At 40.3% G+C, this 26,425-nt stretch overlaps 1 protein-coding gene across 1 annotated transcript; it reads left to right on the top strand.

Moving 5' to 3' along the window:
* Positions 1-337: 337 nt before the first annotated feature.
* Positions 338-26,425, top strand: RMND5A (required for meiotic nuclear division 5 homolog A). Its single transcript, XM_054824599.1, has 9 exons — positions 338-640; positions 4,564-4,706; positions 11,724-11,858; positions 12,029-12,129; positions 17,221-17,387; positions 18,128-18,293; positions 20,974-21,076; positions 23,227-23,381; positions 24,708-26,425. The coding sequence occupies exons 1-9, from the start codon at positions 499-501 to the stop codon at positions 24,769-24,771; spliced, it is 1,176 nt and encodes a 391-aa protein (XP_054680574.1). The 5' UTR covers positions 338-498; the 3' UTR covers positions 24,772-26,425.

The following is a 26,425-nucleotide window of genomic DNA, read 5'->3' as shown; positions in this document are numbered from 1 at the left end:
ACACCTCAAGGAGCCCCTCTCCCCAAGCTGATCTCCCCAGCGCCGGCCCCGTGAGCCACCTAACCGAAAAGCCTAAAACCAAGCGCTGCCCGGGCCAGCCCGAATGGCGGGGCACCGGTAGAAGTAACGAGGCCGCCTCACACCCTCTCCCCCCGCCCCCGGCCTCGTCCCGCCGGCGGGCGAGGGCTGTCCGCCGCGCTGCCTGAGTAATAATCGCTGCCCCTCCCTGCGCGGGCTGCGGGGAGGTTCCCGGCTGAGGTGTTCACGGCGCTGCCTGTGCTAAGTGCCGTTGAGGTCCCCGCCTGCCCCCGGCGTTGCCTGAGCACAACTGCGGCAGCCTGAGGAGACGGGGAAGTTGGGGGCAAGCGGCGCTCCGGGCCGGGCCGGGCCAGGCTGGGCCGTGCCGGCGGGACGGTGCTGGCGGACGGCGGCGAGGGTGGGGCGGGCGGAGAGGGGGGCCCGGCGGCGGAAGAGGAGTGCGGCCCGGTGCCGGCCGCTATGGACCAGTGCGTGACGGTGGAGCGGGAGCTGGAGAAGGTGCTGCAGAAGTTCTCGGGCTACGGGCAGCTCTGCGAGCGCAGCCTGGAAGAGCTCATCCAGTACGCGGGCGGGCTGCGCCGGGAGATTCTCCAGACCGAGAGTACGTAGAGACACCCCCCCCCCCCCTCCCTACCCCTTCCCCGGGGAGACGGGGCCCGGCTTCTTCCTACGGGCTTAAATGGCCCAAAACTTTGGGCCTCTGTGGGCCGGGGGACCCGTCCGGGGAGACATCCCCCTCCCTTCCACCTTCTGGGCTGAAGAGCGCTCCCCGCTCCCGGGAGGTCCCTGCCCCGCTCACGGCCGGCCCCGGGGAAGCTCTCTCTGCTTGAGGGGTGCTGTGGTCTGTCCCCCCCTCACCCCCTGGAGTCGGAGCTTTGTATGCGTTTCTGGCAGGGAAAAGTTAAAGGTAGGAACAGGTATCGGCCCTCCCGGGCCCCGCCTGCCCTCTGTGCACCGCTGAAGAGGAGCGTTTGTTTCTGATGGGCACGGTACCAGTTGACCCTGGTCAGCGTGGCCGTATCTTCTGCGGCTTTATGTGGGGTTACAGTGGGCTTAGTCACCCCCAGGGGAAACAAACAACAGGGCTGCCCTGTTTTCTTTTTCTCCCCCTCTTATTCCTTTTTTTTTTTTTCCCTCCTAAGTCACTAAGCTGTTTTCTTTTGATGTGGCTAGGTTTGGAAGTGTTTAGGGTAAAGCCACTCTTTAGAAGGCCGTGTTTACTTCCTGCTAAGCCTTGCCTGTACTTTACAGTTGATGTTGAGCACTTGCGCAGGCGGGCTAGATGGCCAAAGCGCGCTATAAACATGAGACATTTAAACCTTGCGAAATCCCTGAGATGGAGGTAATGCAGTGTTTATCGATGGAGTAGGAGGGGATGGTGAGACAGCTGAAGTGATTTACCCAAAGCCATGCAGGAAGCGAGTGATGGCTCAGGGATTAAAAATGGGAACTTGCAGGCTCCTGAGCCCAAACTTGAGAGCAAACTGTGCTGTTTCACTGTTTTGTGGAATCTGTTTTTGTTTGGTTCAGAGAAAAATGTGTTTGCTGTAGTCTTGTACAAATACAGGTGCAAAGCTCGCTTACAAGTGCGTATGGTTCCAGGAACATAAACATGAGTCTATTAGAGCTGCTGTGTGTACACAGTAATTTCCATAGACAGCAAACATGGAACTCTGGTTCTGAGGCATTTATTTGGGATGAAATAACATTCGGTCTTTTTGGCATTGTTTTGAACTGTGTTTCAATAAATGTATTTTGTGCTATTTGAAACAGTTTGGGCTTGTGCATTAAGGACAGTCGATAAAATGTGTGTCTTCACAAACTGAGATGCTGACCTTGCCTGGAAGGCTGCGTGGCATGACCCTTACGCTTGTATTGATCTTCACAGGGCTCTGTGGGGCTGTAAAGATTTGTCTGTGAGAATCCTATTGCAGATGTAGAACTTTTACTCTCTTCATAATAAAATTAAAAGGTTCCAGTGTGCAGTTCCTTCAGGGTCCTCACTGGGTTTTCCATCCAGATTGGGATTAAGAGTTTTTGGGAGTGTCCTGTGAAGGCCCTGGACATGTTTTCAGCACTTACTTGGTAAGTGGTGATGCTGTCCCAGCAGAGTACGTCCCACATTGACCTTTCTTTCAGTAAGTACTCTAGGATGAAGCCAGTATGTTATTAGTGCACCCTCAAACATCCAGCGACTCTGTTCACTTCTGGCATCTGAGGGTAAGCTGGCTTTATATGTGGCAATTTTTTTTTTTTATTTAACCTGTTTTTATTAGAAAGTTATAAATAACATGTATATGCAGCTTTTATATACGGTATCCTGAGTATTTTTGAAAATTGATGGAAGTGGAAGCAGCCAGACATCTTAATGTGGAGCTCTGTAATTCAGGGGTGTGAACTGCAGAAATATGTTTGTGTATACAATTTCAGAGGAAAAAAAGGAAAAGAAAAGACGACCTTCACTGCTAAAGAAGAAATTAATGCTGTAGAACAAAATTTGAGAGCAAAGTTGTGTGAAAATGCATTAAGTAGTGGATATGAAAAGGAAGTGGGTGGAGAAAAAGAAACTATTAGAAGCTATTTCAACCTCTAAACTGGTTTTCTTTTCCCCATTCATACAGTCTCTTAAAATTTCTTGAGCTTTTTTCTTATTAAAGCCTAAGTACAGAACAGCCCTATACTAAGGCCTGTGAATAGGAAGACAAAGTTTGTTTTTCTTCTCTCTTCCCCTGATATATCTCACCTCCTGGAGTAGCCAAGGCAGGATTGTGTATTCTTAGATGGTATAAATGTGTCTGTCTGAGTAAACTTGGCTTTGGACTCTATTCTGTGCCTGGTGTCTACTCACTAATATATTTATTTTTTTTTAAGTTGTGACTGTACGTACACAATACAGAGAGAGAACCTGTCAGTCTGTAGTGTTCTGTGAACATTGAATTACCGGGAGGACTGTCTGCAGGCTTTCTTCTGCTGATTTATTAGAAGTAGCTCATAGTTTAATTAAAGCTGAAAGAGATAGGTGCAGAGGGAAATCTTTTCTCTTATGGCTCTGATAGCTTTTCCTGTGTACATTTTCATTGCTTTACCGTAGTTGGTTTCTGCTGCAGTTAGTGTTAGGGGTCACTTATTGCTTGGGGTAGCAACAGTTACACATGTAAGTTGTTTGGGTTTTAGCTTAATGGCCTTTCGGAAAAAAAAAAAATGCCTATTAAGAGTGTGTATTTTAACCTCTCTGTTTATTGGGGAATGAGTATTTCCATTTCGCTTGTTGCGTAATCTCTGACTGATGATTTTGTCTTGGCAGGAGACAGTTATTTAAGATCCTTCATGTGATTTTAAATGTCTATCATAAATGTTAAATAGTAACTGAGAAATAATGATTATTCTTGAAATGATTTTCGGAGGCGAACTTTATGTAGTAGTTGAGTGAAATTTTTCTTTTTTAATTCAGGTTGCATAGAGTCAAGTTAGTGAACGTGCACTGAAGAGATTGTTTTGATCCTATTACTCCTCACTCATTCACTGGGAAAAATATAGAGCCCTATTAGCTGTTTGCCCAGGAGGCGATCATTAGCTTCATGGGACGAGGGAGAAAAAAAGTTAAAGCTTTTTTTTTCTTCTTAAAAGCTACGGCTGTTGCAAAAATGCTATTAAAGCTTCCTCAGCGGGGGCTTGTGGACTGAACAGGAGCTATTTACTTTTCTAGAGATGAGCTAGTTTTAGCGTGTAACAACAGAAGGTTGTTCTTGCTGTTGACGTCAGCAACAGGGTTGAGAGTTAGGATGCATAAAGGAAGGTATCTAGAATAAGCGGCTGGTAAATTATTACCTACCCCTATGATTACAGCTTTTTTCTGCATTTCCTTTGCGTTCTCTGAGGCATATTGTTTAAGGGTACACTGTAGATAATCAAGAAAGAGTGGATTTGATGTGCACAGTCAGGTCCTTTACATCCATCGAGGAGAATTGGAGACTGGTTGGCCGAACTGTTTAGAGCTGTTTCCACAAGTCAGGAAGCAAAAATTTCATATGGCTCAAATGCACACTGAGTCTGATGTAAGTGGGGAGCTTGTGGGGCAAGAATGAATTGGGCCCTCATTAATCCAAATTTTGCTTGCACCTTTCTGAAGTTAAACCTGATGTTCTGACGTATCTTCAGGGAACTGTAAAAGAAAACTGATCCTGTAGCAGTAGTTTCCTATTATATCCTGTGAGATTTGTGGATTGGGGTGATTCTTTGAGAGGGGTTTATTAATCTGCTGTGACAGAGACACATGGGATCTTTACATTAATTTTTTTAAACTGTTGCACTTGTTCAATGTTACTGTGCACCTGACTGGATGCCTCATTCCACGGGTGAGCTGTCCCCTGTACGTCTTCCTTCACTGATCTCGCTTTGCAAATACTCTCTAGATTGCATTTCTTTCTGTTAATACCATTTCTTATCTTTATATGTTGTTGCATATTGAGAGATTTAATGTTATCATTTGTTTATAACATCGTAATTTTCCTCTCTTTTGTCTAGATCAAGATGGAGACTTGTCGGGGACAATTTCGCTTGTTATGACACAGTGTTGTAAAAGAATAAAAGACACAGTTCAAAAACTGGCCTCTGATCATAAAGATATTCACAGCAGTGTATCCCGAGTTGGAAAAGCCATTGATAAGGTATTGATATTGTGGTTTGATTATATTATTGCATATATTCTTTGAAGTGTACTCTGCTTTACAAAATTTGGTTTTATACTACAACTACCTTAATTAAATCTTCCTGTCAACTGCAGAAGCATAGGGCTGGGGTAGAGGCAAGAGTGTAGGGTGTACACGGTTTGCTTTCAGAACTCGTTGTATACAGAGTATTCCTTCTGGTGCAGCCTCTTAATTTCCGAGAGAACATGCCCTGTAGATAGTGCTAGACTTAGTAATAGTATGTGTTACATCAATTTAGCAAAATGTTTGTTTCAGTATCTGTCTCAATAAGAATTTTTTTTTAACTATATGTATATATCATTGTTAGTTAATTGTCAGTAGCAAGTTACTCAAAAGTGGCATTTTGTTCTAGAAGACAGTATAAAACCAGAAAATTTTTTAAGACAGACATTTTGTACGTATTTCAGGTGTGTTGGATCTTAGGGCTTGATTTGATAACACACAGCATTTCTAGTGTGAGTAGAGTAGATTCAACTTCTCGTAGTATGTCTGTCTATGCCATAACAATAAGGTAGCTTCAGAGATAAGCTGTCCTTTGCATATAAGACACTCGTTTATGAATTCCAGATTGAAGAATAACTGGGATCTGAATATATTTTTGAGGGTAGATATTAACAGGTTTTTGAAATGATATTAAAACTCTTTTTGTTGTAAGTGGTGCTATATGTATATTTTCAGATCATGCTTTTTTCCATCTGTGTGTTCTTTCGTGTAAAGTAGTTCTGTATGCAAGGAGTCTTGTACTTTTTTTGGACAATTCTTATGTGATAGTTTCACATTAGAACATGCTTACGCTGATAGGGTCTAAACATTTGTTTTGAGGTGCACCTTATGATCTTACTAAGGAAGACACTAGTAAATGAGTCTTTTCATCTGGACAGAGTCTTTTGCAGCATTACAGAATACTCATTCATCCTTTGGGAATCTCATTTAAACTTTTTTCGTAATGATAATCTGTTAAAGCATAATTTAATAGTAGTGTGATGAAGAGACAAAATACATAACGCTGCATTATTGGGCAGAATGTCTGTGCTACTGTTACATTTTTTGCTTATATCTATGATTGACCATCATGGAGAGCTCAAACTTTGTACTAGTAGCTTTAATCCAAGCGTCACTGTTATCCAAAGCTTAAGGACGCATCTGTCTCTAATCCTTGCTGCTGTATCTAAACCAATTAACTTGAGTAAAATTCCATCCTTATTACTGGCTTGAAGCCTGAAATAAATCTATGTAATCTTGTCCTAAGTTTGAAACTTTTTTATTCCGCTTTAGCAAGTGGACTTTGTACAAATAAGCTTTCAGGTCTGGCTATACCTTTTTCATTCAAATACTCTGAGATAGAGCTATCCTATGTTGTATATAAAGAATATGAACATTCAATGGAAATTGATGATAATATTTCTTAGACGGTAAAGAAAGCAACACTTGCAAGCTTAGTGAAGTTTAGACATAAGTCTAATCTCCAAATAGCTGTTTCAGTTAATCTGATATTTTATTTGAAAAAGAATAGCTGTAAATAAAAGCAATTTTTAGATTTCAAGTGTGTGGTTTTGTAAAATAATGGAAAGGATACCAGTAGTCTGCTCTGTGCCTGTTGAGTGTCAGAAGGGCTGTTTCAGTGAGTAGAGTTCAAAAATGAGCTCAAATTGCTGCATTCAGTGTGTTCATTCCTGTGACTTCTCAATCTTGCTTAGTGTCTGTGGTGTTGACATCAAAAGTCTAGAAGCAGTGGGAACTGCATGAGGCCCCAGTCCTGCTTGTAATGAAGGACGTATTTTTATGAAGTTCAGAGCATCAATTAGAATTGTCTCCTTAAATATGAACTTTGACTTTTTTTATTTTTTCTTAAATGCAAAGAGTTTGAGTTTCATTATTTTTTTCCCTGATTGTAATATCTTAAAGGAACTACTTTAAAACATACCCTGAAGTCTTGGCCTGTTTGTCAGATGCACACGTGTAATGTTTAAATCCAGGTGGAATTTCATGCTTCCCTGGACAGTGACATTTGAAGGAAATCTTTCTTATGTACTTAATGCAATTTCCCCATCCTGCTGGAAAATATGCTTGAAACCTACCAGCACAGTCTTTGTTGGCGTCCAAGTCCCATAACATATAGAAATTGCCCTCACCCCTATTCCTTTCCCATAATATACTTAAGCTTAAACCAATAGAAGTAATTAAGTGTAATTGATGTGGTGAATTGATTCTCCACACGTTCTGGGCAAAATACTACTGCTTCCTAAATAAAATGTTCATTACAATTTAAAGCACAGCACTTGCCTTGATTCATGAGATTTGAGTTTTGTTTCTGTCACATGTAAATTCTCATTCCAGCGTTTTTCCTCATTTATTTTATAGACGGATTAACACCTCTAGAACACTGCTTACGGTCTTCCTAGTTGTGTATACTCAGGCACAGATAAATGTAACTCATTATTTTATCACCTGATTTGAGATTGGGAAACATGCTAATATTGGTATTGATTTTATGTGACGCATCCAAATGACAGCTGTTGTAACATGTAGAATCGACAGTCTTCCTACTTAAGCTTAGATTTTGAAAGAACTTGCTGTATTATGTGTGCGTGGCATGCTTCAGGTTAAATTTCTTTTTTCTAGTGTTGAGGCAGGGTTATACCTATGTGTAAGGTTTAGTCTGGTCAGTTTTAGTGTAGTCATTGCTTATGAACTTGGATTTGTCTGCCTGCAGAGCTCACCCTGAAAAAAGCAGCTCCTAAGTGTTTAAAAGATGGAGTTCAAGCATGGCATCAAGTATGAACTACATTAGTCTGAAATGCCAAAACTTTGTGTGTTGCTTTTTAGTTAGCAGTTCCTGGATGGTTCATCTAACAAGCTATACCTTTTTTTTTTTTGGTAGCAGTTATACATAGTTTACATGTTTCTGATCCATGAGGGTTTACCTTTTCTTCCAAAGAGCATTTTCTCCTTTGAAAGGAAATGTTTGCATCCAGTTTTTTCTTTATTGTAGTAGCATTTGCTCCGCTTCCAGAACTCATCATGTCACTGTTGTTCAGCAAGTTGTTATCAGGTAGCTCACTCATCAGTGTCCCTGTAAATCAATCACTCTTCTGGAATGATTTGAATTCATCTCAAAGCATGTTTGATGAGGCTAGTAAATGTTTTCCCTCTAGCAGCCATCTGTCTGAGTAGCAGTTAAATGCCTTCATCCAGGAAAGTAAATGGAGTAAATGATAGCTCCTTGCATTTTTCCCCCTGAATTTTAAGCCGTTCTTAAAGGGCCAACACTTTGCTTTCCCGAAACAAGGATTGGATTAAACTTTTACCTAAGTTAGTATTTATTTCATGTAAAAATTTGTATAGAAACAAACGAAAAACTTTTGCTGAACATCATTTAATTATGTTGCTGTGAAGAATGGGGCTAAATACAGTCTTTGCAAGTCGAGCTTTGTCTTATTAACCAACAAACTGAACAGACAAGGTAAACAAGTGTATTTTATTTGTATTTTGGGTCAGAATTCAGAAGGGAGGAATGCACAAAGTAATCTCAGCTGAGAAACCGAGGAATAAAACTGTCCTTAATCATCATCCTTCTTCATATCATGTTGTTACTAATAATGTGGAAGGTTGTACGTTGGTTAAAATGGTCCCTCTTGTGTGTGTGCGCGTCTTGAAGTCCTCACATTTCAGCAATTATCAGTAATGTACTTTACATTGTATCATTGGTATATTTAGCACATAATATTCTATGTTTTAGCCCTAGGCTTACTAGTTAGGCTCTTAAAAAAAGGTTTGTTTTTTGGGAATATTAACTGACACTCTTCTAAGCTTAAAACCTGAAAAGCACAAAATAACCTTTCTGAAGTTGGTAACTTAAAGAATTTATTTGAACTTGTGAAATCTTATTAAACCCCACGTGCTATCAGTTAGCATACTATTAGCATTTAGAAAACAAAGCAGAGATGTGTAGTCACCAGCATATCATGCATGCATGACAGTTATAAAATATGTAAGCCAAAGGCAAGCAGTAATTTGTTCTGACATGTGACAGTCACTCACAGTAATATGCACAGTCAGTTCTTGAAGCTCCTCAGGACCCACTGGAGGCAGAGCTGTAGAATTCCACATATAATAAAACCCACATATAAAATAAAAAGTTATTGAAATGAGAACCTGGTCAAGACTGGGTTGATCAGAGTGGATGAGGGGGAGAAAAAAAATGGAGATGCTCAGATTGTATGATGTGACTTGAATCTACAGCACATCTAGGTTGATATGAGTCATTGTTACCATCTTTTATGGAATTAAAAAAATATAATTTACAGTGGGGTTTGGAAAAGGTTCTGAAGGCTCATAGGTTTGTTGTTTCAGAACAAAATGTGGATTTTGTGAAGGAACTGAGGTAAGTGGCTCTACCACCTCTGCCCCCAAGCAGTGAGAAGGATGTGACAATGTTTAAGGCATAGATTCAGCTGTAATGGTTAGTAACTGCCCAGAAGAATGTAATTTCTTCTTATGGGGTTATACGTTCGCTAGGACTTGAAAGTGCACAAAGAATAACTTAAAAGTCGATTTATTTTTAGATTACTGATGATCCCCACCCCGGAATCTAAGTAACAAAAGCAAGCTTGTGTGTTCTTAATACTGCCTCTGTATTTCTTTAATGCGTTATCGATGGATTTGTGCTACCTGCTGGTGGTGTTTGGACAGTGATACCAGAATCAGCAATGGTAGTGAACCTTAAAGGCTTGAAAGGGCTGGCACAAATAAGAACCGTATTATTTAGTCTTAAAGAAGCTTAATTTTTTCAAGATACAGCTTAAAGACAAGCAGCATGACAAGGAGCTTACAGGTTAAGACACCCAAGTGAAAATGTTGTTAAATATGAGACTTGAATCGATGGCAATAATTTAAATGCTCATCTTGCTCCACCATCTCTGAAAGATGGAGGAGACAATTTGCTAGCCTAAGGTTAATGTTTTACTGAAAATTTGCTGAGACCTGAAGGGAGTAGTGGTTTTGAAGCCACACGTGCAGGGATGAGCAGGCTGCCCTTCTCTCACGATGACACAGAGCAGCATCAAAGGAGATGTGGAGGTGGCTGATGAAGGATGTTAATAGCTGGCCAATAAAAGGAAAATGCAGTGTGAAGCTGAGCTGTGCAGACTACTGGAAGGAAGAATGAGAAGCTTTACAGTTTTATGCTACTGTGCCCCCTTTCACTTCCCCCTTGCCATTTAAGAGGTGGACGTGCTCGCTGTTGGTAAGGCTGCCCCTGTATGGGCTGATCGCCCCTGTATGGGGGTGCCACCACACGTCTGTCTTCACCAGAACTAATCACTGCATGCTGCTCCAGTCCTCTTTAGCCAGCCTGCAAAGGCAGCAGTTTCAGTCTGAGGCTGACATCTGAATTGCGGTTAGGTAGCGAGCCATAACTGTACAAAAGAGACTTGTGCGAGGCAAAAGTGACCCCTTGGTCTGAAAATTTGAAGCTGCCATGATGATGTTCTCTTTTTAATTTAAGAATCTCAATTTAACTTTTGAAACAGGTTAATAGTAGGCTCCCGAATGCTTTTGGCAGTGTTGCTTTTGCAAATGTCTGTTGCCTGGCATGTGTTTTGACAAAACAACATATGACTCTTTGGGTTCCTACTACAGGTCGGCAATCTCGCATCTCTGGGATACAAAGTGCTGACCTAACGTAAACCCACGTCGCCTGCTCAGATTTGTTCTAAAGTTGGTTATCTAGCTTTGCGGTGGCAGACCTTACAGCAGGTCGGGTATCGGCTAACCTGCTGCTCCGGCATTGTGCTGGCTGTTGGGGAACCGATAATATGTGGTTGACAGAGAGCTTGTATTAACTTTGTGGTGTTTCCTCTGCCTACTTTGACAGAAGTGCATTTGTGCTAGGTAGGTGTTCCCATGTTGTGCAGGACCGTCGGATCGTTGCAGAGCTGTAGTTGAAGCACTGCTATTTTCACCAAACTTCTGAGTTCTGAAGTGCCCTCTTGGAAGAGGGTCGTAGTTTGCAGGCCATCAGGTCAGGCAGGAAGCAATGCACTGACTTCTAGACTCTATTTCTTTTGCAAGAGGTTTGGTTTAGGCAGTGGGTGAGGATTTTTATTCAAATTAACTTGCCTGCCCCGATCATATAACATGTTAGCAGTTAAAATCCTCTTTTATATCTTGGGTTAGAATAAGTGTTGCTCTCCTGCTGCCAATAGGCGCTGTGCCAAGGAGTGCCAAGTGCTTGAGTTAAAGAGTTTGCGTGACAATATTTTTACTTATTCCTGGAATATGTCCGTAGGCCACTGGCCTAAAAATACACAGGAGTAGGATCATCGGGGTTAGAGCAGTAAGAGATATCTTGGATCTTCAAAGCTCATCCTGTTGCTGGGATTTTGAGTTCTTCAGAGATTTGAATTTCATTGTCGTTTGGGGGTGGGGAGAACTGACATTTTCCTTTTTCAGCATCGTCTACCTCTCCAGCTATGTCAGAAACTCTTGAGTTAAAGCTTTTACTTCTAATTTGGTGTGCTGTAGTGACAGTGATGCATTGATAACGCTATTTTGATTCTAGTGTAGGCGATTTCCCGCCCCCCCCCCCCCCCGTTCTCTGTGTGTTTTCAGTTTTCACATATGGAAAAAGCCTTTTCTGCAGATACTTCCTTTAAAAAACACATCATGGTCTGGAAACTCCTTTATTAGTTAACTAGATTTCTAATTTGCTAGCTAGACATGTAATTTGTCAGTGTAATTCCTTATAGTGGATAATATTCAGACTCGAACAAGCCAAAGGATTTCTTCTCCTGTATGCAGGAGATAATGAAGCAGCTGACAGATATATTTCACTTTGAACAGGAGGTAATTGAGGGCCAACTGAGTGATAGGCAGAAAGCATCAGGGTGGAGACATCGGTGTCCTGCATAATTAAAGAAAAATTACGTGGAGTGATTTGTTCCAGCCTATTAACTGTTAATTTGTATGTTTCAGAATTTTGACTCCGACATCAGCAGTGTGGGGATAGATGGGTGCTGGCAGGCTGACAGTCAGCGAATCCTCAACGAGGTGATGGTGGAGCACTTTTTCCGGCAGGGAATGTTGGATGTAGCTGAGGAACTTTGTCAGGTAATGATAAGTGTGGATGTTGAATGTTACAACTGTGGAAAACTATGCTTTGTGTGAGTGTCCTTATTTGAATGTTAATGTTCCAGGTGAATATTTAAACTGTCAGAAAAACAGCAGCTTAATCCCATGTTTTCCTATGCTTTAATTAAAAACTGCCTTTGTTTTTCCAGGAATCTGGTCTATCGATAGATCAAAGTCAAAAAGAACCATTTGTGGAGTTGAATCGAATATTGGAAGCATTAAAAGTTAGAGTTCTGAGACCTGCATTAGAGTGAGTCTACTCAGTTTTTTTCTCCCTTTTTTGTTTTTTGAATGCTTTTAACAAATCCTTAGTTTTTTCACTTTAAATATTGTCTTTAGCATGTTTCGATGTGTCCATGTTTCTCCTTTGTGAGGTCTAGTTATTGAGTCCCTCCCCATGGACAGTGCTTAACTAAGGCTCTCTTAAATTAAGGATTAATTTGAATCATTTGTGATGCCGATTTAAGGTTTTGGGAAGGCAACATCACTTGGAGGAACAGTTCTATCGCCATGATGGTACTTAGTAAATCATCAGTGAACCTTATTTTAAAAGGTCCAATGTTGAAGGATACCAGGACTTCTTAAAGGTGTTGGGTACCACCAAGTCTTTTTGGCTTCACCAAGCCTTTGGGGTGAGCAGAACTTGGCTCGGGATCAAAGTTCTCACTTTTCCTCGAGTCACTCTCCCTTCCCAGCTAAGGGACCACAGGGTGGGAAGAGGGAGTGAAGGGATAGGTGTGTACTTCATGGGCTGCTGCTGCTGCCGGGTAGGTGCTGATTAATGCTGGGTGAGAGGTGAGCTGCTGCTAGGAGCCTGGGCTGACAGCGAGAGCCGTTAGTGAGATTTCTTCTGAACAAAACGATTCAGTTAATGCAAGTCAGTGGATAATGCTGAATGCTCAGATGAAAACCAGTCTGGGACTGTCTGAGGTCTATCAATCAACCTTAGTCCAGGGTATTTTATTGACCTTAGTAGACTTTACAACCATTAGACATGTAAGCTGGTGCTCAAAGTGAACAGGAGGGAAAGGTGGTGAAATGTCTCATGGGCTACTGTTTTATGATTTACAGTAGTGGATATGTAACTGTGCAGTACCATTTCAGAATAGCTTTTCTTTTAAAAATAGTAAAACTCCAAGCAAACCCTCGGCCTATTTTTTCCTTTTTTTTTTTTTTTTTTAAACTTGCAAGAGCTTTGGTAAGCTTAGGTTTGTCTCAGAAGAAAAAAACCCAAACCACAATACAAAAAAACCCCAAAATAAACAAAAAAACCCAAAACAACTTGAAAGTGACCTTTTAAAAATAGAAACAATGTAACAAAAGCAAATTCAAAATTTCTGTGTTTCATTCCTAGCATAATTCATATACTTAAGATGTCTTTTTTGCATTATTCAATTCAGAACATTTTCCTATAAACAAATATTTTCTTTTCCCTTTAACATGAACCAACACAGGTATGACAATTTAGAGCTTACTGGCATCTAAACTAAGTGCAGGGATACTCTGATATTCAAACCATGGTTTTCATAAACTAAATCCTGGATTATGCCTCTGGGTCATGCAAAGTTTGACCTAAATATTTAGCCTTTGAATATAGTTGCACAGGTGGAAAGCTCAGGTGGTTTATTGCTATTGAATTAGCTAATTGAAGGGAAGCAACGCTGAAATGCCTGGTGTTACAACTGAAACAGGATTTACTGTCAGCTGCTCCACGTATTTCTTGTAGTTCAAATAGTGACAGCTGTTGTAAAGGACACTCCTGAGGAACAGTAACTTGCTGTTTTGTCCATTCACTTGAAGTCACTGAACTCATTTTAGCTCCAGTTTTCTAGGCGTTATGCCTAATTCGTTGCTGCTTAATCGTATCTTGTAGTTCCTGCAATGTGTTAAATATTTTTCAAACAAAGGAGAAGGCATGGTCTTTCTTCAAAGGAACTCTTATTCTGAAGCCAGCTGAATGAACAGAGAATAGAGTGTATTGTCAGCACAGTTTCTATGCTGGTCTCCCTCCCCCACCCTGTCTCATTTCTGTTTATAATGTTTATTCTGTTTAAACTCTTCAGTGCAAAAGCTATCTGCTTCTCTTTGCCTGATGCTGGGCACAGAGGGTCCTTATTTATAGTGATGCTTATGTAAAAACCATGTTTGGTAGTGAGGATGATCAAAATGTGACAAAACTATACACTTTAGGAGGTAACCGATGTCGCAAATGCCCGGTTATTTTGCAGAACTGCTGATGCTAGTGAAGATATTTCCCATATTATTTCCCAGCAGATGCGGGTGTTCAGGAGGAGGGACAGAAACCGCTTCTGAAGGGGCGGCATCTATGTGAGAGGAACTTAGAGGGGTGGCATTGTGCTCTCTGGGCAAAAAGCTAATAAATGGCTAAAATTGGCATCGGTAAGTACAGCTTTGGGGTGCGTAAAAGCAGTCCCAAACTGTCCTGTTCTAGGGCTAGGCTACTGACAGTGGTGTTGAAGCAGAAAGCGGGTGTTAGACAAGGATAATTAATTACAGTATCGTGAACCAGGAAGGGGAGTATAGCAGGGTTTACCCATGTAAAATTGTAGAAGGTTGGGATAAAAACAATAACCAGTTTCTCTGGCTCTGCCAGTGCCCTGCAGTTGGTGCTCAGCTTAGCTCAGCGTTGGAAATGAAGCAAACGCAAGTGGCTCCTGGTCACTGCCATCGAAAGGGAGTTGTTAGGTTAATGACTTCTCAGAAAGACTTTCAAAGCCCTGCTGTGGTGATAGCGAGAAGTTAGTATTTGTATCTTAGTCATTTTTTTTTTTTAAGAGTAGGTTTTCAGATTTTTCTTACTAATACAAGTTCCAACACTTTATAAATACTACCCTTCAGAATTAAATTTAGTACAACTGGCCAATACATTTTTATTTTTTCTTTTTTTTCTTTTTTTTTTTTTTTTTTTTTGGTGGGGTGTGCAACTTGACTTTGTAGACGCCCAGTCTGGCCTTGCACCCTAAGCCATATAATGTCTGTACCTCCACAAGATCCCATTAATTTCCAGTGACTGTCCTTCTTGTAATTTGGTGATGGGGGAGGGAAATCCATAGTTTTCTTCTGGGCGGATTCTGGTCCTTCTTAGCCCACGTGGGTCTCCATGTGAAAGCCTGGTGGGAATGACTTGCAGGTTCAAAGCTTTTGACTGTAATCTCCTGGGGAAGAGATACTGTCTTCTGTCCGTAAAGCAACAAGGTGCACAGGTCCTGGTATTTGCTGGGACCTATGGGTTATGGTTTAAACTTAATTTAATCTTTGCTAGGCTTTGTGAAATTCATTTTAACTAAATCCCATGTGGGAGCTAGAAGAGAGCTCTGTGTACCTGTGCTTGAATAATATACTGTAAACTTTAAAAAATTCAGATGGATTTGAGTCTCAGAAGTGAAAACACTCTGAAAGTGTCATTTTGAGAGGAGGTAGGAAGACAGGTGTTGTGATTACTGATGATTTTGGACGGTGGTAGAGAATATGTGGGTTGAATGTTTTAAACCTCGCTTGTTGGTTTTTTGTCTTTCTATTAGAAAGAGGAACAGCACGTCCCAGACCAAACACCTCAGGCCTTGCTTCTGTGGCTGCTTTCTTCTGATACAAATCTGTGCTGCCACTCAAAGCTAAAAATGGAAAACCTGCCTAAAAGCTAATTTGGAAAAATAGACTCAATCTCAGCAAGATGAAGTACCGTGTCATGTGGTTGCAAATATTGGCAGGGAGAGGATGGAGGCTCTTTTGATACTGTACAGATTAATATCTCATTAATGGGACTGTGGACTAGTCTTATTGTTTATTTGTAATAGTTTTTTGTCTTTCAGCTGCTTATTAGTCTACAGTTGTTAACCTCAGGCTCTTGTTTTCTTAGCTGGGAGTGAGCTTTACTGCTGCGATACCCAGTTTAAACCATGGACACTGATCATAAAACCAAAACAAATCCAACAAAAAACCCCCATGGTTAGTGACTGTGCCCTTCCCCCCGGTGGGGATTACAGTGTTAGTCTTTTGAGGCTGCTCATCTGAAACTGCTTGAAATAAGGGACAGTCGGGCTTGTTCTTAGTTCAAAGGCTACATTTTTCAGTGTTGTCCGCTGAAAGGTTGCTGCTGTCATTAGAAAGCCTTGCCAGTAAGTCAGACTCCTGACACTTTCACCACCACAAATTGAAAGTAGGTACTTGCTAATTCACGCTACATCTTAATGCAGAAGGCTAACTTGCATTGCAAGCTTTACCAGTACTGTAAGAGTGCTTAATTTTCTTATTTTAGTATCGGTTGAAAAGAACAGAAGCCTCGCATACCTCTTCTTTTTTAAGGAACAGGGACTACCTCACTTCTTGCTGAAAAGTGAAAAGCTCTTTGCTTAATGGGGCCCCCACAGTGAAAATAGTATAACTAATTAACACTAATGAGAAACAGATGTACTGAAGAACATTGAAACTTAAAGTTCTTAAGAGAAAGATTGGATTGATTTAGGCCTGGCTAAATTGAATTAAGAGGGGGGAAAAAAAAAAAAAAAACAAACCACAAAAAACCCAGAAAGGGATGGATAAAATCTAAATAATACAATAACTTTTTATGAAATGCTTTGAAAATTCCAGTTCATTTACTTGGTGCGTGTTTGAGTTCTTCAGTGTTATTTGGGATCCAAACATCAGTGTTGTCATAGTGAATGAGACCTTGAAAGTGAGAAATATTTTTTTTTATTGTCCAGGTTGAAAATAACACAGAAAGCAAAGTTTAAGCAGGATGAAGTATGATATTTAAACTGATTTCCCTTCCCTCTGTCCCCCATTGTAAGGTCTTGATAACGTCTATTTTTGAGGGCCCCATAGACAAACTTCCCTTCTCCAGGGCAACATACGGACGCATATAAACATAGTGGTGTAGAGGAAATGTGTGGCGAATGAGGAAGTTGGAAAATATGTTCTTGAAAGGTTTGGTCAAACTTCTTCAACTAGCAGCTGAATATTATCTGTAATTGTTAAGATTCAGAGTGGTATTAATCGAAATACGGTAGATTCTTGCTATTTCTACCTTTTATATTGTGCCTAATTCAGTCTTGCCTTCTAGCCAGCGCGTGTTGAATTTTGCAGAGGTTAACCTGTACAACACCTGTACACCAGAAGTACCATTGTTCATGTGTTGTGTGCCCTGCGTAGCTCTGTTACTTGTAAAGGGTCTTGCCTTTTTCTGTGCTCTGTATAGAAGATCAGGGAGCATTTGTATTCTCCTTGAAATAGGTGGTTGATAATTGTAATAATTTAATATGGTGTAGGCTGATACTTAATTACTCTTGTGTCGTATCCCATTGTACCTCCTCGCTGCTTCTAGGTGGGCGGTATCCAACAGAGAAATGCTTATGGCACAGAATAGTTCGTTGGAATTTAAACTACACAGGTTATATTTCATTAGTTTATTGATGGGTGGAACAGCAAATCAAAGAGAAGCACTTCAGTATGCGAAAAACTTCCAGCCGTTCGCCCTAAATCATCAGAAAGGTAAGTTTTCAGTAACATTGAGGGGATTTAAACACTGGGATGTGGCACCTCATAATAAAATATAAATTGTGTTCCAAACATGTTTTACTTCATTATTTTCATTTTGTTAGAGGCTTCTTATTTTTGTATTTAACAGGTATAACCTGAATCCTTACAATTTGAATTAACTCCTCTTTTCTTTTTTAAAAAGGGCACAAAATTATATTTTAATGCCTGCACATTTGCTTAAGTTTAAGGTTTTTGACTCTTTAAATAATACTTAGATTACATCCAGAATAGGCCTGCTGCCAGGGTAAGGTGTTAAAAATGCACAGAAACATTTTTGGAATAGTCATCTCCTATTTTCTGCTGCGTGGGGTATTACAAAGAGAAATGAAACTTTGGAAAAATGGAGAATATGTGAGTTAAGTGAGCCATCTTAAACTAAGTCCAGTAAAGCCTAGTTTTTTAGGGTACTCTGTGTGTCAGCTCACAAAAAACTAAACTTGTTTTAAGCAAATTAATAGGCAGCATGCAGGTGCTTGTAGAGGGGCAGATGACCCCCCAGTCTATCCATAGTGGACTGGAGCTCTCGTAGCTGTAGACATCTGTTCCGTGATGGCTTTTGTTGTATTTTGTAGAGGTGAGGATGTGTGTTACTGATATGGTATATTTGCCTGTTTTCCATGTAAAAGCCGAAACTGTAGACACTAGCTTTTATTCATAGTATAAAATAACTAACCATTCCTGGTCCCTTGCAGATATTCAGGTTTTGATGGGCAGCCTGGTGTATCTGCGGCAAGGTATAGAGAACTCTCCGTACGTTCATCTATTAGATGCAAACCAGTGGGCGGACATCTGTGACATTTTTACAAGAGATGCCTGTGCTCTTCTGGGACTCTCAGTTGAATCACCTCTCAGTGTTAGGTATGCTGGTTTTCATTTGCTTTTAAGACCAGATATATGATGTTTTGGTTTCTATTTCTTGCTGAGGAAAAAAGAAACAGCTTTTGAGAAGTAGTCTCATCTTGCTTGTATTAAATAAAGAGCGTGGTTACAAATAGCTCTGACAGGATTTGCGAAGATTAGAAATTGGAGGTTCCTGTGTGCTGTGCTTTACTCTGCACCTTTGCAGCTCAAGAAGCAGTATTGGTGGATTGAATTTGACTTCCATAGTTTAGACGTCAGTGTGAAAGATGAGGATGGCAATCAGCCAGTTATTCCCACAGCAAATGTGTGAAAACTGTCCCTGCTGTTTAACTGCAAAAAAGCCCCCAAAACTCTGGCCATAATTCTGTCAGCATTTGATCATCTTGAGTTTTAATCCACATATTACTTTGTCTTCTCCTTAGAAGAATGCTTAAGAATCGTGATTTTTAGCTGCTAGAATTTCCAAATTGTTTGCTGGACCTCATTTGTAAAGAAGAAAGAGGCATTTTCAAGCTCAGTAGCTAATCTGACAAAATGCAAATCTGTAGGAGGCTGTTGGAAATGTGAAGAAAAACCAATCTAATCTCCTTCTAGCTTCTCTGAAGATAAAACAGATTAGCTGCTATTTAGCCTTTGGATGTCAGTTCCCCCGATACACACCCCTGATGTTCTCATTTTCATTTCAGACATTAAATAGAAAATAAATTATATGCGTCTTTCTGGGGTAAATTTGGTACTTAGCAGAAGCTTCACTACCTCTTCTTTTTTGTTTTGTTTTGGGTTTTTTTTTTACTGTTTGCATGTTACTGCTATTAGACTTCTGTACTTAGTTTAGAGCTCTTAAAATTGTCAAGCCTTCTGCTTCTCCTGTTTGCACCTCTGTCGCAAAATACAACAGAAGCAACAAGGGGACCGTTTTCAGATTAATTGTCTTTCTACAACAAATGTTATGAGTTTCAGTTTGAGGGGTTTATAGGTATTTAAAACTTCTGCCTCGGTGTTTTGCTTTTCATCTTTTTCCTGTTTCGGTTAAGTTAACAGCAATTCTTTACATTTTAATTGCTCATGCACTGACGCCGTAATACAGTTTTCAGTGCAAATGGCCAAGAGATTTTCAGTGAAGTGGAAAATCCTTGTTATTGACATTTGGATTGGTTGGATGCTTGTTTTGCGCCCGGTGTGAAATCGATAGCACTGAAATGTATTTACTGTATAGGTGGTATCGATACTCTTGTTATAAACAAGACTGTTCTAAACTGGCGTGACCTTTGAGTGCTGCAAATCCTTTAGTAATTAAACCAGCTTGAAGTTAAATCCCTGCCATGAAATATATTGCTTTCTAGAACATGAGTAGCAGCCACTTTTTTAAAGGCTGATTGGTTTCTCCAATATTTATGTAATCCTGTACAAGCCTCCTGGTCTGAGTTACTGTGTGGAGTCAGTGGGAAAACCCTTGTACTAAGGAGGTCATGGTTCAGGGTCTTGCAGGACTACAGGACACTATTTGAATTTACTGTTTACTTTAGTAGTTGTACTCTTAAAGGGCTCTTCCAGAGATGTTATCATACAGAACGATTAAAGCAGTAATGCTTTTATTTCTACAAATACTATTTGTCTAAACTTTCCACAGGTTTAACACAAGTTACAGTCAGTGCTGAAATAACCAAAAAGCAAAGTGTAAGGATTAAAATGGACAGTTGGAGGTGAGGGATGTGATTTTTTTTTTTTTTTAAACTTAGTTGAGAGATTCATTGGTTTCAGGCCCATCCATCCCAAGTAAACTAGCCAGAATGTTCCTGCAGAAACATAAAAACAAGTTTCTGGAGGGGCAAAGTGGAGAGGAAGATTGTGACTTCTGTAGACAATAAAACTTGCACAAATAATAAAATAATCTGCCAAAGAAACAGAGCAGGCTTATACCAAGGTCAAATCCTGTTTCTGTGCTGCTGATTTCCAGGCCTATAGTACTGCCATTAGACTTAAATCCATCAAAACATCTGTTAATTTGTGGAAACTCGGTGTCATGCTTTCTTTTGTAACATAGTGAAATATTTCAAAATAATGTGGTAAGTTCTGGTAACGCGTAACTCCCATAGCGGCTGAACTGTTGGGACACTGACTTTGTTAGGGTGTGTACTGCCATTCTTGTTACAGGCTGTGGCTTCTTTCCTTAACTTGCCTTCCTATGTTTTTTTCTACATTTGTTTTCTTGATTTAAGGTGAAGGTGGGAGACATGTTTCTTTACATGGTAATTACATATAATTAAAGGATTATGGGTTGTTTGTATGTGTGGGTTATGTGGAAACTCTTAAGCTGCATGGACTCTTCCATAGCTTAGAGAGCAAGTACCTGTATAAGCTAAGATGATGCCTTCCTCCTGTACAGCTCAAAGTCAAAGTACGTGGTATAGGAAATCAATTCATTATAAGACTCAGAGCAGGGATTAACTGTTCGTTTTCAGTCCAGAATGTAGTACATGAGGGCCCTGGCCTAAGATGCAGGGTAACTATAACCTGCCCCCAGACTCTTGCTTATTATACTTGAAGGGAGCTTAGAAGTACAGACAAGAACTGAATGAAGTAGTACTACACTCTTGTGTCCCAGTTAACCTTTAAAGTAGAAAAATGCTGGTTTCCTAACAGGCACCTTATATTAACATATTTCCTTTTTCTACAGTTTTTCAGCAGGTTGTGTAGCGTTACCAGCTCTAATTAATATCAAGGCAGTTATTGAACAAAGGCAGTGCACAGGTGTTTGGAACCAGAAGGATGAACTGCCGGTGAGTTGATGCTGAGCTATCCCAGGGCAGATTTCTAATGGCGAATGCTGTTTTCAGGTTTCTTTCGTACTGAATGTTAAGGGAAGATACACATGGCTGCCACCTCCAGCAGCTCCTGGGCTTGGGGCTTCCTCCTCTACAGAGACCTTGGGGTCTTGCCCCAGGCTGATGGACACGGCTGCTGGTTTCCCGTTTGTAGGTTCAACCAGTAGCAAAGCTGTACACGAATCGCAGACGCCCACCCACGCGCGCACACACACAAAGGACACTGATACGACCAGCTATGCAGGCTGCCACAGACGAAGCGCTGCCTCCAACAGCACCCACATACAGGACTTGCATGAAAAATAGACAGCCAAGATTCCTTCCTTCCTCCTCTTTGGCTAGTAAAGATTGAAATTCACTGGTGACAGCGCACACACACAACACTCTCTAGATTCACCAGCAAATGCACATTCACAGACCCTCAAATACTGGCATGGTGCCTTTTATATCCCTTTCTGGCCATTCCTCCCCAATCCTGTTCTCCTGCATGTTCCTCCTGCAGTTTGTATAGTTCTACTGACCTTGTCTCCTCAGAGACCCTCGGGTTTGCATTCTTACCTGTTGGAAAGTCCAGGTTTGGTTGCAGTTCCTCGACGACTTGTAATAAGTGTGGCTGACAAGGTTGTTTCTTGTTATTGTCTCCATTACATTTGTCTGCCAGGTTTATGTATCTCAGTTTTGTTTGTTGCTCCCTCCTTTACTTGTTATCCCCTTTCACATTGAAAAGGGCTTTGATCAAATGACCTTAACAAACCAGATGCTCTCACCTTCCACTTAGTCTTAACACTGAATGTATGTGATGTTTCTGTATAACTGGAAAGGAAATGCATCCCACTGAGAAACATTAACTTCCCCTAGCTATACTTGAGCTCTGTCCATGAGTTGCTTTGCACTAACTCTTTATCAGGCAGCCAGGAGATGAAAGAATTAGTGCTACATCTGGGGACACAAGAACTGAACTGAGATCCAGTGCGTTATCTTCCAGCACAACTAATTTGTATCGGTTGAAATGAAGTTCAGTTGTTATGAAACCCCAGTTTCCCTTTATAGCTCTTACCAGGTGTGTGCAGCTCTCCAGTGGCCTGCTCCTGATTTGGAAAGAACCTATTTAGTGCAAACTGGACATGAGCTGAACTAGCCTCTTTGTAGCTGGAAGAGATTGATTTATCGTGTAGGTATGTGTGTTGAGTTTCTCCCAGCTATGTTTTCTATAACACTGAGTGTGTAACCTCCAAGTGTGACAGATTCATGCCCTGCCATCCAGACAGGAATGTTTAGCTAGGAAGCATTCGGGACAAGATTTTTGTCAGATGCAGATCAGTTAATAGTATTTATATGCCTCCTTGCCTATTCTAAACTTAAGTGTCTCTAGCAGGTACTGCTAAGGCAGCATGGGGATAGGAAACCTTATTTTCATTGAGCAAACAGAGATTAAGTAGCATGAAAAGGTTATGTTGTCAGGTTTCTTTGAAGGTTAAAACTGTCAGAACTGAACTGGTCAGAGCCAGGAGCTTCAGGTGCAGAAGCAGTGATTTTTGCAGTTCTCAGTCGATTCCTGAAGTCATGGATGACTTCTCGGTGAGAAGTCCCTTTCTGAAATAATTTGGTCCCGATGGCAAGCTCTGTGCTGTACTAGTGTCTTCTGTGTTGGTACTGAAAATAAATGATTCTGATACAGGTCATGTCAATAATGAAGTGTAGGTGTTGGGAGAGTCTTTCAAAAAGCTGTAGAACATCAACATAATCAATCCAAGGTGTTTTTGTTTTTTTAATCTCTCTTCAATGAGATCTGTTATCTAAACTACTTTGAAAATCACTGGCTAGGAAATACAGAAAGTCTTGTTGGGTCACCAGCTCAGTTTTCCTGCCAAGGCATAGATCTGCCCTAAAATGTTCACTTGTCCTTTGGCAGAATACTCTGCTTCATTGGGGATGGGAAGCAGCAACATAGATTTTTGAGAAATTGTCAGGCATCCACACAATGGATTTTGCTGCCTTCACAGCTGAATTTTGAAGTACTTTAAGTAAGGGCCATGACCTGAAAGGGATAATTGTCTGCAAATGTAGTTTCCCAAGATAAATTGTTATATTAATTTCTTTCACAGATTGAAGTGGACCTTGGTAAAAAGTGCTGGTATCATTCAATATTCGCCTGTCCCATTCTTCGTCAGCAAACAACAGATAATAATCCACCTATGAAATTAGTCTGTGGTCATATTATATCAAGAGATGCTTTGAATAAAATGTTTAATGGCAGCAAGTAAGTACCACTCTTTTATTTCAAGCAACATATAGACAAGGACAAATCTTAAGACTAGAATACTGTGTTTTGGGAAAACTGAGTCCGTAATTATGTAATTGGTGGAAGCCTGTTAATCTTAGAGAATGACTTAAAAGCCAGATAAACTGGGTTGATGTGCTGGAGAATAGCGTAATAAACCCTCTGATGTTGTAGAAAGTGAGATTATGTGAGGAATGCCACGAACAGAGTAATTTTCCAAGTTGTAAGTACCATTGTGTTGTCTTAAATTCAAAATGGAGGCTTCTACACACACAGTTTTTAGTTAGGAGCAAGGTTAGTAATGCATGAAACTTCCCTTAAAAAACAAAATTAAACCTCTAGGGAAATACAGCTTAGTAATTGAGCAGGTAGTTAAATTATCTCTGTGGAAATACTTCTCCTTAGATATCAGTGGGGTGCCTACAGGCTTTTGGGAAGGAGGAAATGGAAGGGAGAGTGCTATACAGATTTCCTTGAGGAAGAATCAGTAGGAATTTGAATTAAATGTGTGCAGCTTCCGTGGAGGCTGTCAGCTTAATTTAGAGCCGTAAGCTGTTTTGCAAAATCCAGCATGACGCTATGAATGAAAATATGTCGAGTGATGCTCGCGTTCTTTGCCCTGTTAGAAGAGCCTAGAGGTATGCCTTCATGGGTGACCTTAGCTATTTTAAGCCAGTAAACTTGCTGCTACACAGTTCCTGTCCCTGATCACTCATTCCTGATGCTTTCATTGATCAGCTTTAGTGACAGCACAGCTCTCGGGGAGGGGGGGGAAATGGATCAATGCTAAAAGAAATACTGTAAGCGGGTGGAATAGCCTTGGCGGAGACCTCAGCAGGGAGGCCAGGCTGACCTCTTTAGCCATAGCCTGCAGGTGCTGATGTAAGTGAGTTGTAAAATCGCAGCATTTTGGGAACCAGACAGTAAAATGCACTGAGGAAGTCAAAGTGAAAGCTACCAGCCTGTTTAAAATTACTAAAATGCAACAAACTAACCCAGAAGTAGAAATAATAGATTAATCATGAAGAGTAATTTCTTGGTGTTTAATAATTCAGAGGTGTGTGGGTGAAAGGTGAGAAAGAATATAATTAGAATAAAAAGCGTGATAAGGTCTCTCTCAGCTAAAGGTGACTTTTAATGGGGCCAGGTCAAGCATTATGGCTTAAGGTAAACTTGTTTCATGCTACAGGGGAAAAAAGAGGAAGGACTACCACTGCCAACACGATACCTTTGTATCAGATGAAAAAGCTTAATGCTCAGTTGTGGCACATTGCCATGATTCTAACCCGTTGTCTTTGTCCCCAGATTAAAATGCCCCTATTGTCCGATGGAACAGAGCCCCGGAGATGCCAAACAGATATTTTTCTGAAGAAAAGTTTCATTATGCAGTTTGTAAGTGACACTCTGGATTTCAGGTGCATTTCAGGAGAATTAAAACACACTCGTTCCATTTTATGCAGCAGACTGAGGACTCCTATGTTTGTATAAGCTAATGCTACAGAAACTTTGCCAACATTTAGTATATACATACCAAGTGGAAATGCTACAGAAATACTATTACCATAGGGCTTTACTATACTCTTGGTCTCCATACCTGATCAAGTTACTACACCAGCAGTTGTCATTCAATGCAGGTTTTTGTACTTAATTATATGGTGACTTTTTACTTTTTAAAAGCAGAAATTGGTCACCCCCATTTGTTTAATATTCTTCCTGCTTTTATTCTATCATTCTATTGATAACTGTCACCTTAGAGAATGTTTGTGGAAAAAGTTTTATTTCCTGTAATGTGTACATAATTAAAGGTAAATACTTCAGAAAAAAAAAGTTTGATAAATTGAATAGTAGTTATAAAACTAAAACTAATTTGTATTTTTTTCGCTGAAAAAGCTGTGATATATTCTGAGTTTTTCTTTCAAACATTTTTTCAACTTTTACATAGAATTCAAAGTAAATGTGCATATATATAAAGTATATAAAATATATAGCCCCAAGGGGCTACCTGTTAAAATCCATCACTAATTTATAAGGGTGATGTTGTGGCTAAATTACTACTGGAGCAGACAGGGAATAGGAAATCCTGTTCCTTTGGTTTCACGATCAAGAAGTGTTTGTGTAAGAGAACATTCAATAAATTCTGAAGTGGAAATGCTTTTAGTCGATGACATTTGCTCTCTGGCCTTTGTAGTCATGTTCTTTGAACTTTGTATTCAGGATTAGGCTATAAATGTCATGTTGCTGTATAGTTTAATAGTCATTATAGTGTGCTATTTATAAACAGTTATCAAAACCAAATAAATTGTAGAAGTATTCATTGTTAAATGGGGGAAAAGCATGTTCTGATGCAACCTACTGATCACGAGACTGCACTTGGCAGAACTGGGCCCTACATCATATATTAGGAAGTAGCAAGTTTTCTGTAGCTTGAGAACACTTTGCTTCTAGCCTTGTTTTTGTAGTAGAATATTACTGCCATTGCCACTTTTTCTGCTAAATTTGTCATATTGTTGACTAGGTAAATTTGTACTCATAAACGAGATGTAGATCATGGCAGTTAAATCTTTTCTAGTGTGCATATATTTGTATTTATTGCACTGTCCTATAGTAGGGCAAGCAGCCATAAGGCATGCAAAGCTACATGTAAAATTATATTTCTGTATTGTGTAGTTAAAAAAACAAAACCCCAAGCTTACATGGTTGAATACTGACACACTGGTTGAATGCACTAGCACAATGCACTACAGAGAAGACCGTCTTTGAGAAATCTACACCTTTTGAATCTGTATGTCACCTGACTTGAGAGACTTGAGTTGGACTCTATCAGATCAGTGACAATGGACATCCCTAAAGAGACGTTAAGAGGAACAAGTCAAGGCACGCAAATTTTAAACTTTCAATGTGTTTGATACATGTGAAAAATACAGGTGTTTGGATTTTTCTGTAAAACCTAAGTTGTATTCACACTGAGTTCAAAACAACCGCGTTACCAAGTGGTAAAATCAACAATAAACGGGTGAGGATAT

The sequence above is a fragment of the Grus americana genome, chromosome 4 (genome assembly GCF_028858705.1).
Source record: "Grus americana isolate bGruAme1 chromosome 4, bGruAme1.mat, whole genome shotgun sequence".
Classification (NCBI taxonomy): domain Eukaryota; kingdom Metazoa; phylum Chordata; class Aves; order Gruiformes; family Gruidae; genus Grus; species Grus americana.
Note: the sequence above shows the minus strand (reverse complement) of the source record. Positions and strands in the feature narration are given on the sequence as shown.

Excerpts from the sequence above, each read along its gene's own strand:
- RMND5A (XM_054824599.1), top strand. The coding sequence starts at position 499 with ATGGACCAGTGCGTGACGGTGGAGCGGGAGCTGGAGAAGGTGCTGCAG. Across the intron at positions 17,388-18,127 it reads CGCCCTAAATCATCAGAAAG|ATATTCAGGTTTTGATGGGC; the intron begins GTAAGTTTTCAG and ends GGTCCCTTGCAG. Across the intron at positions 18,294-20,973 it reads GAATCACCTCTCAGTGTTAG|TTTTTCAGCAGGTTGTGTAG; the intron begins GTATGCTGGTTT and ends CTTTTTCTACAG.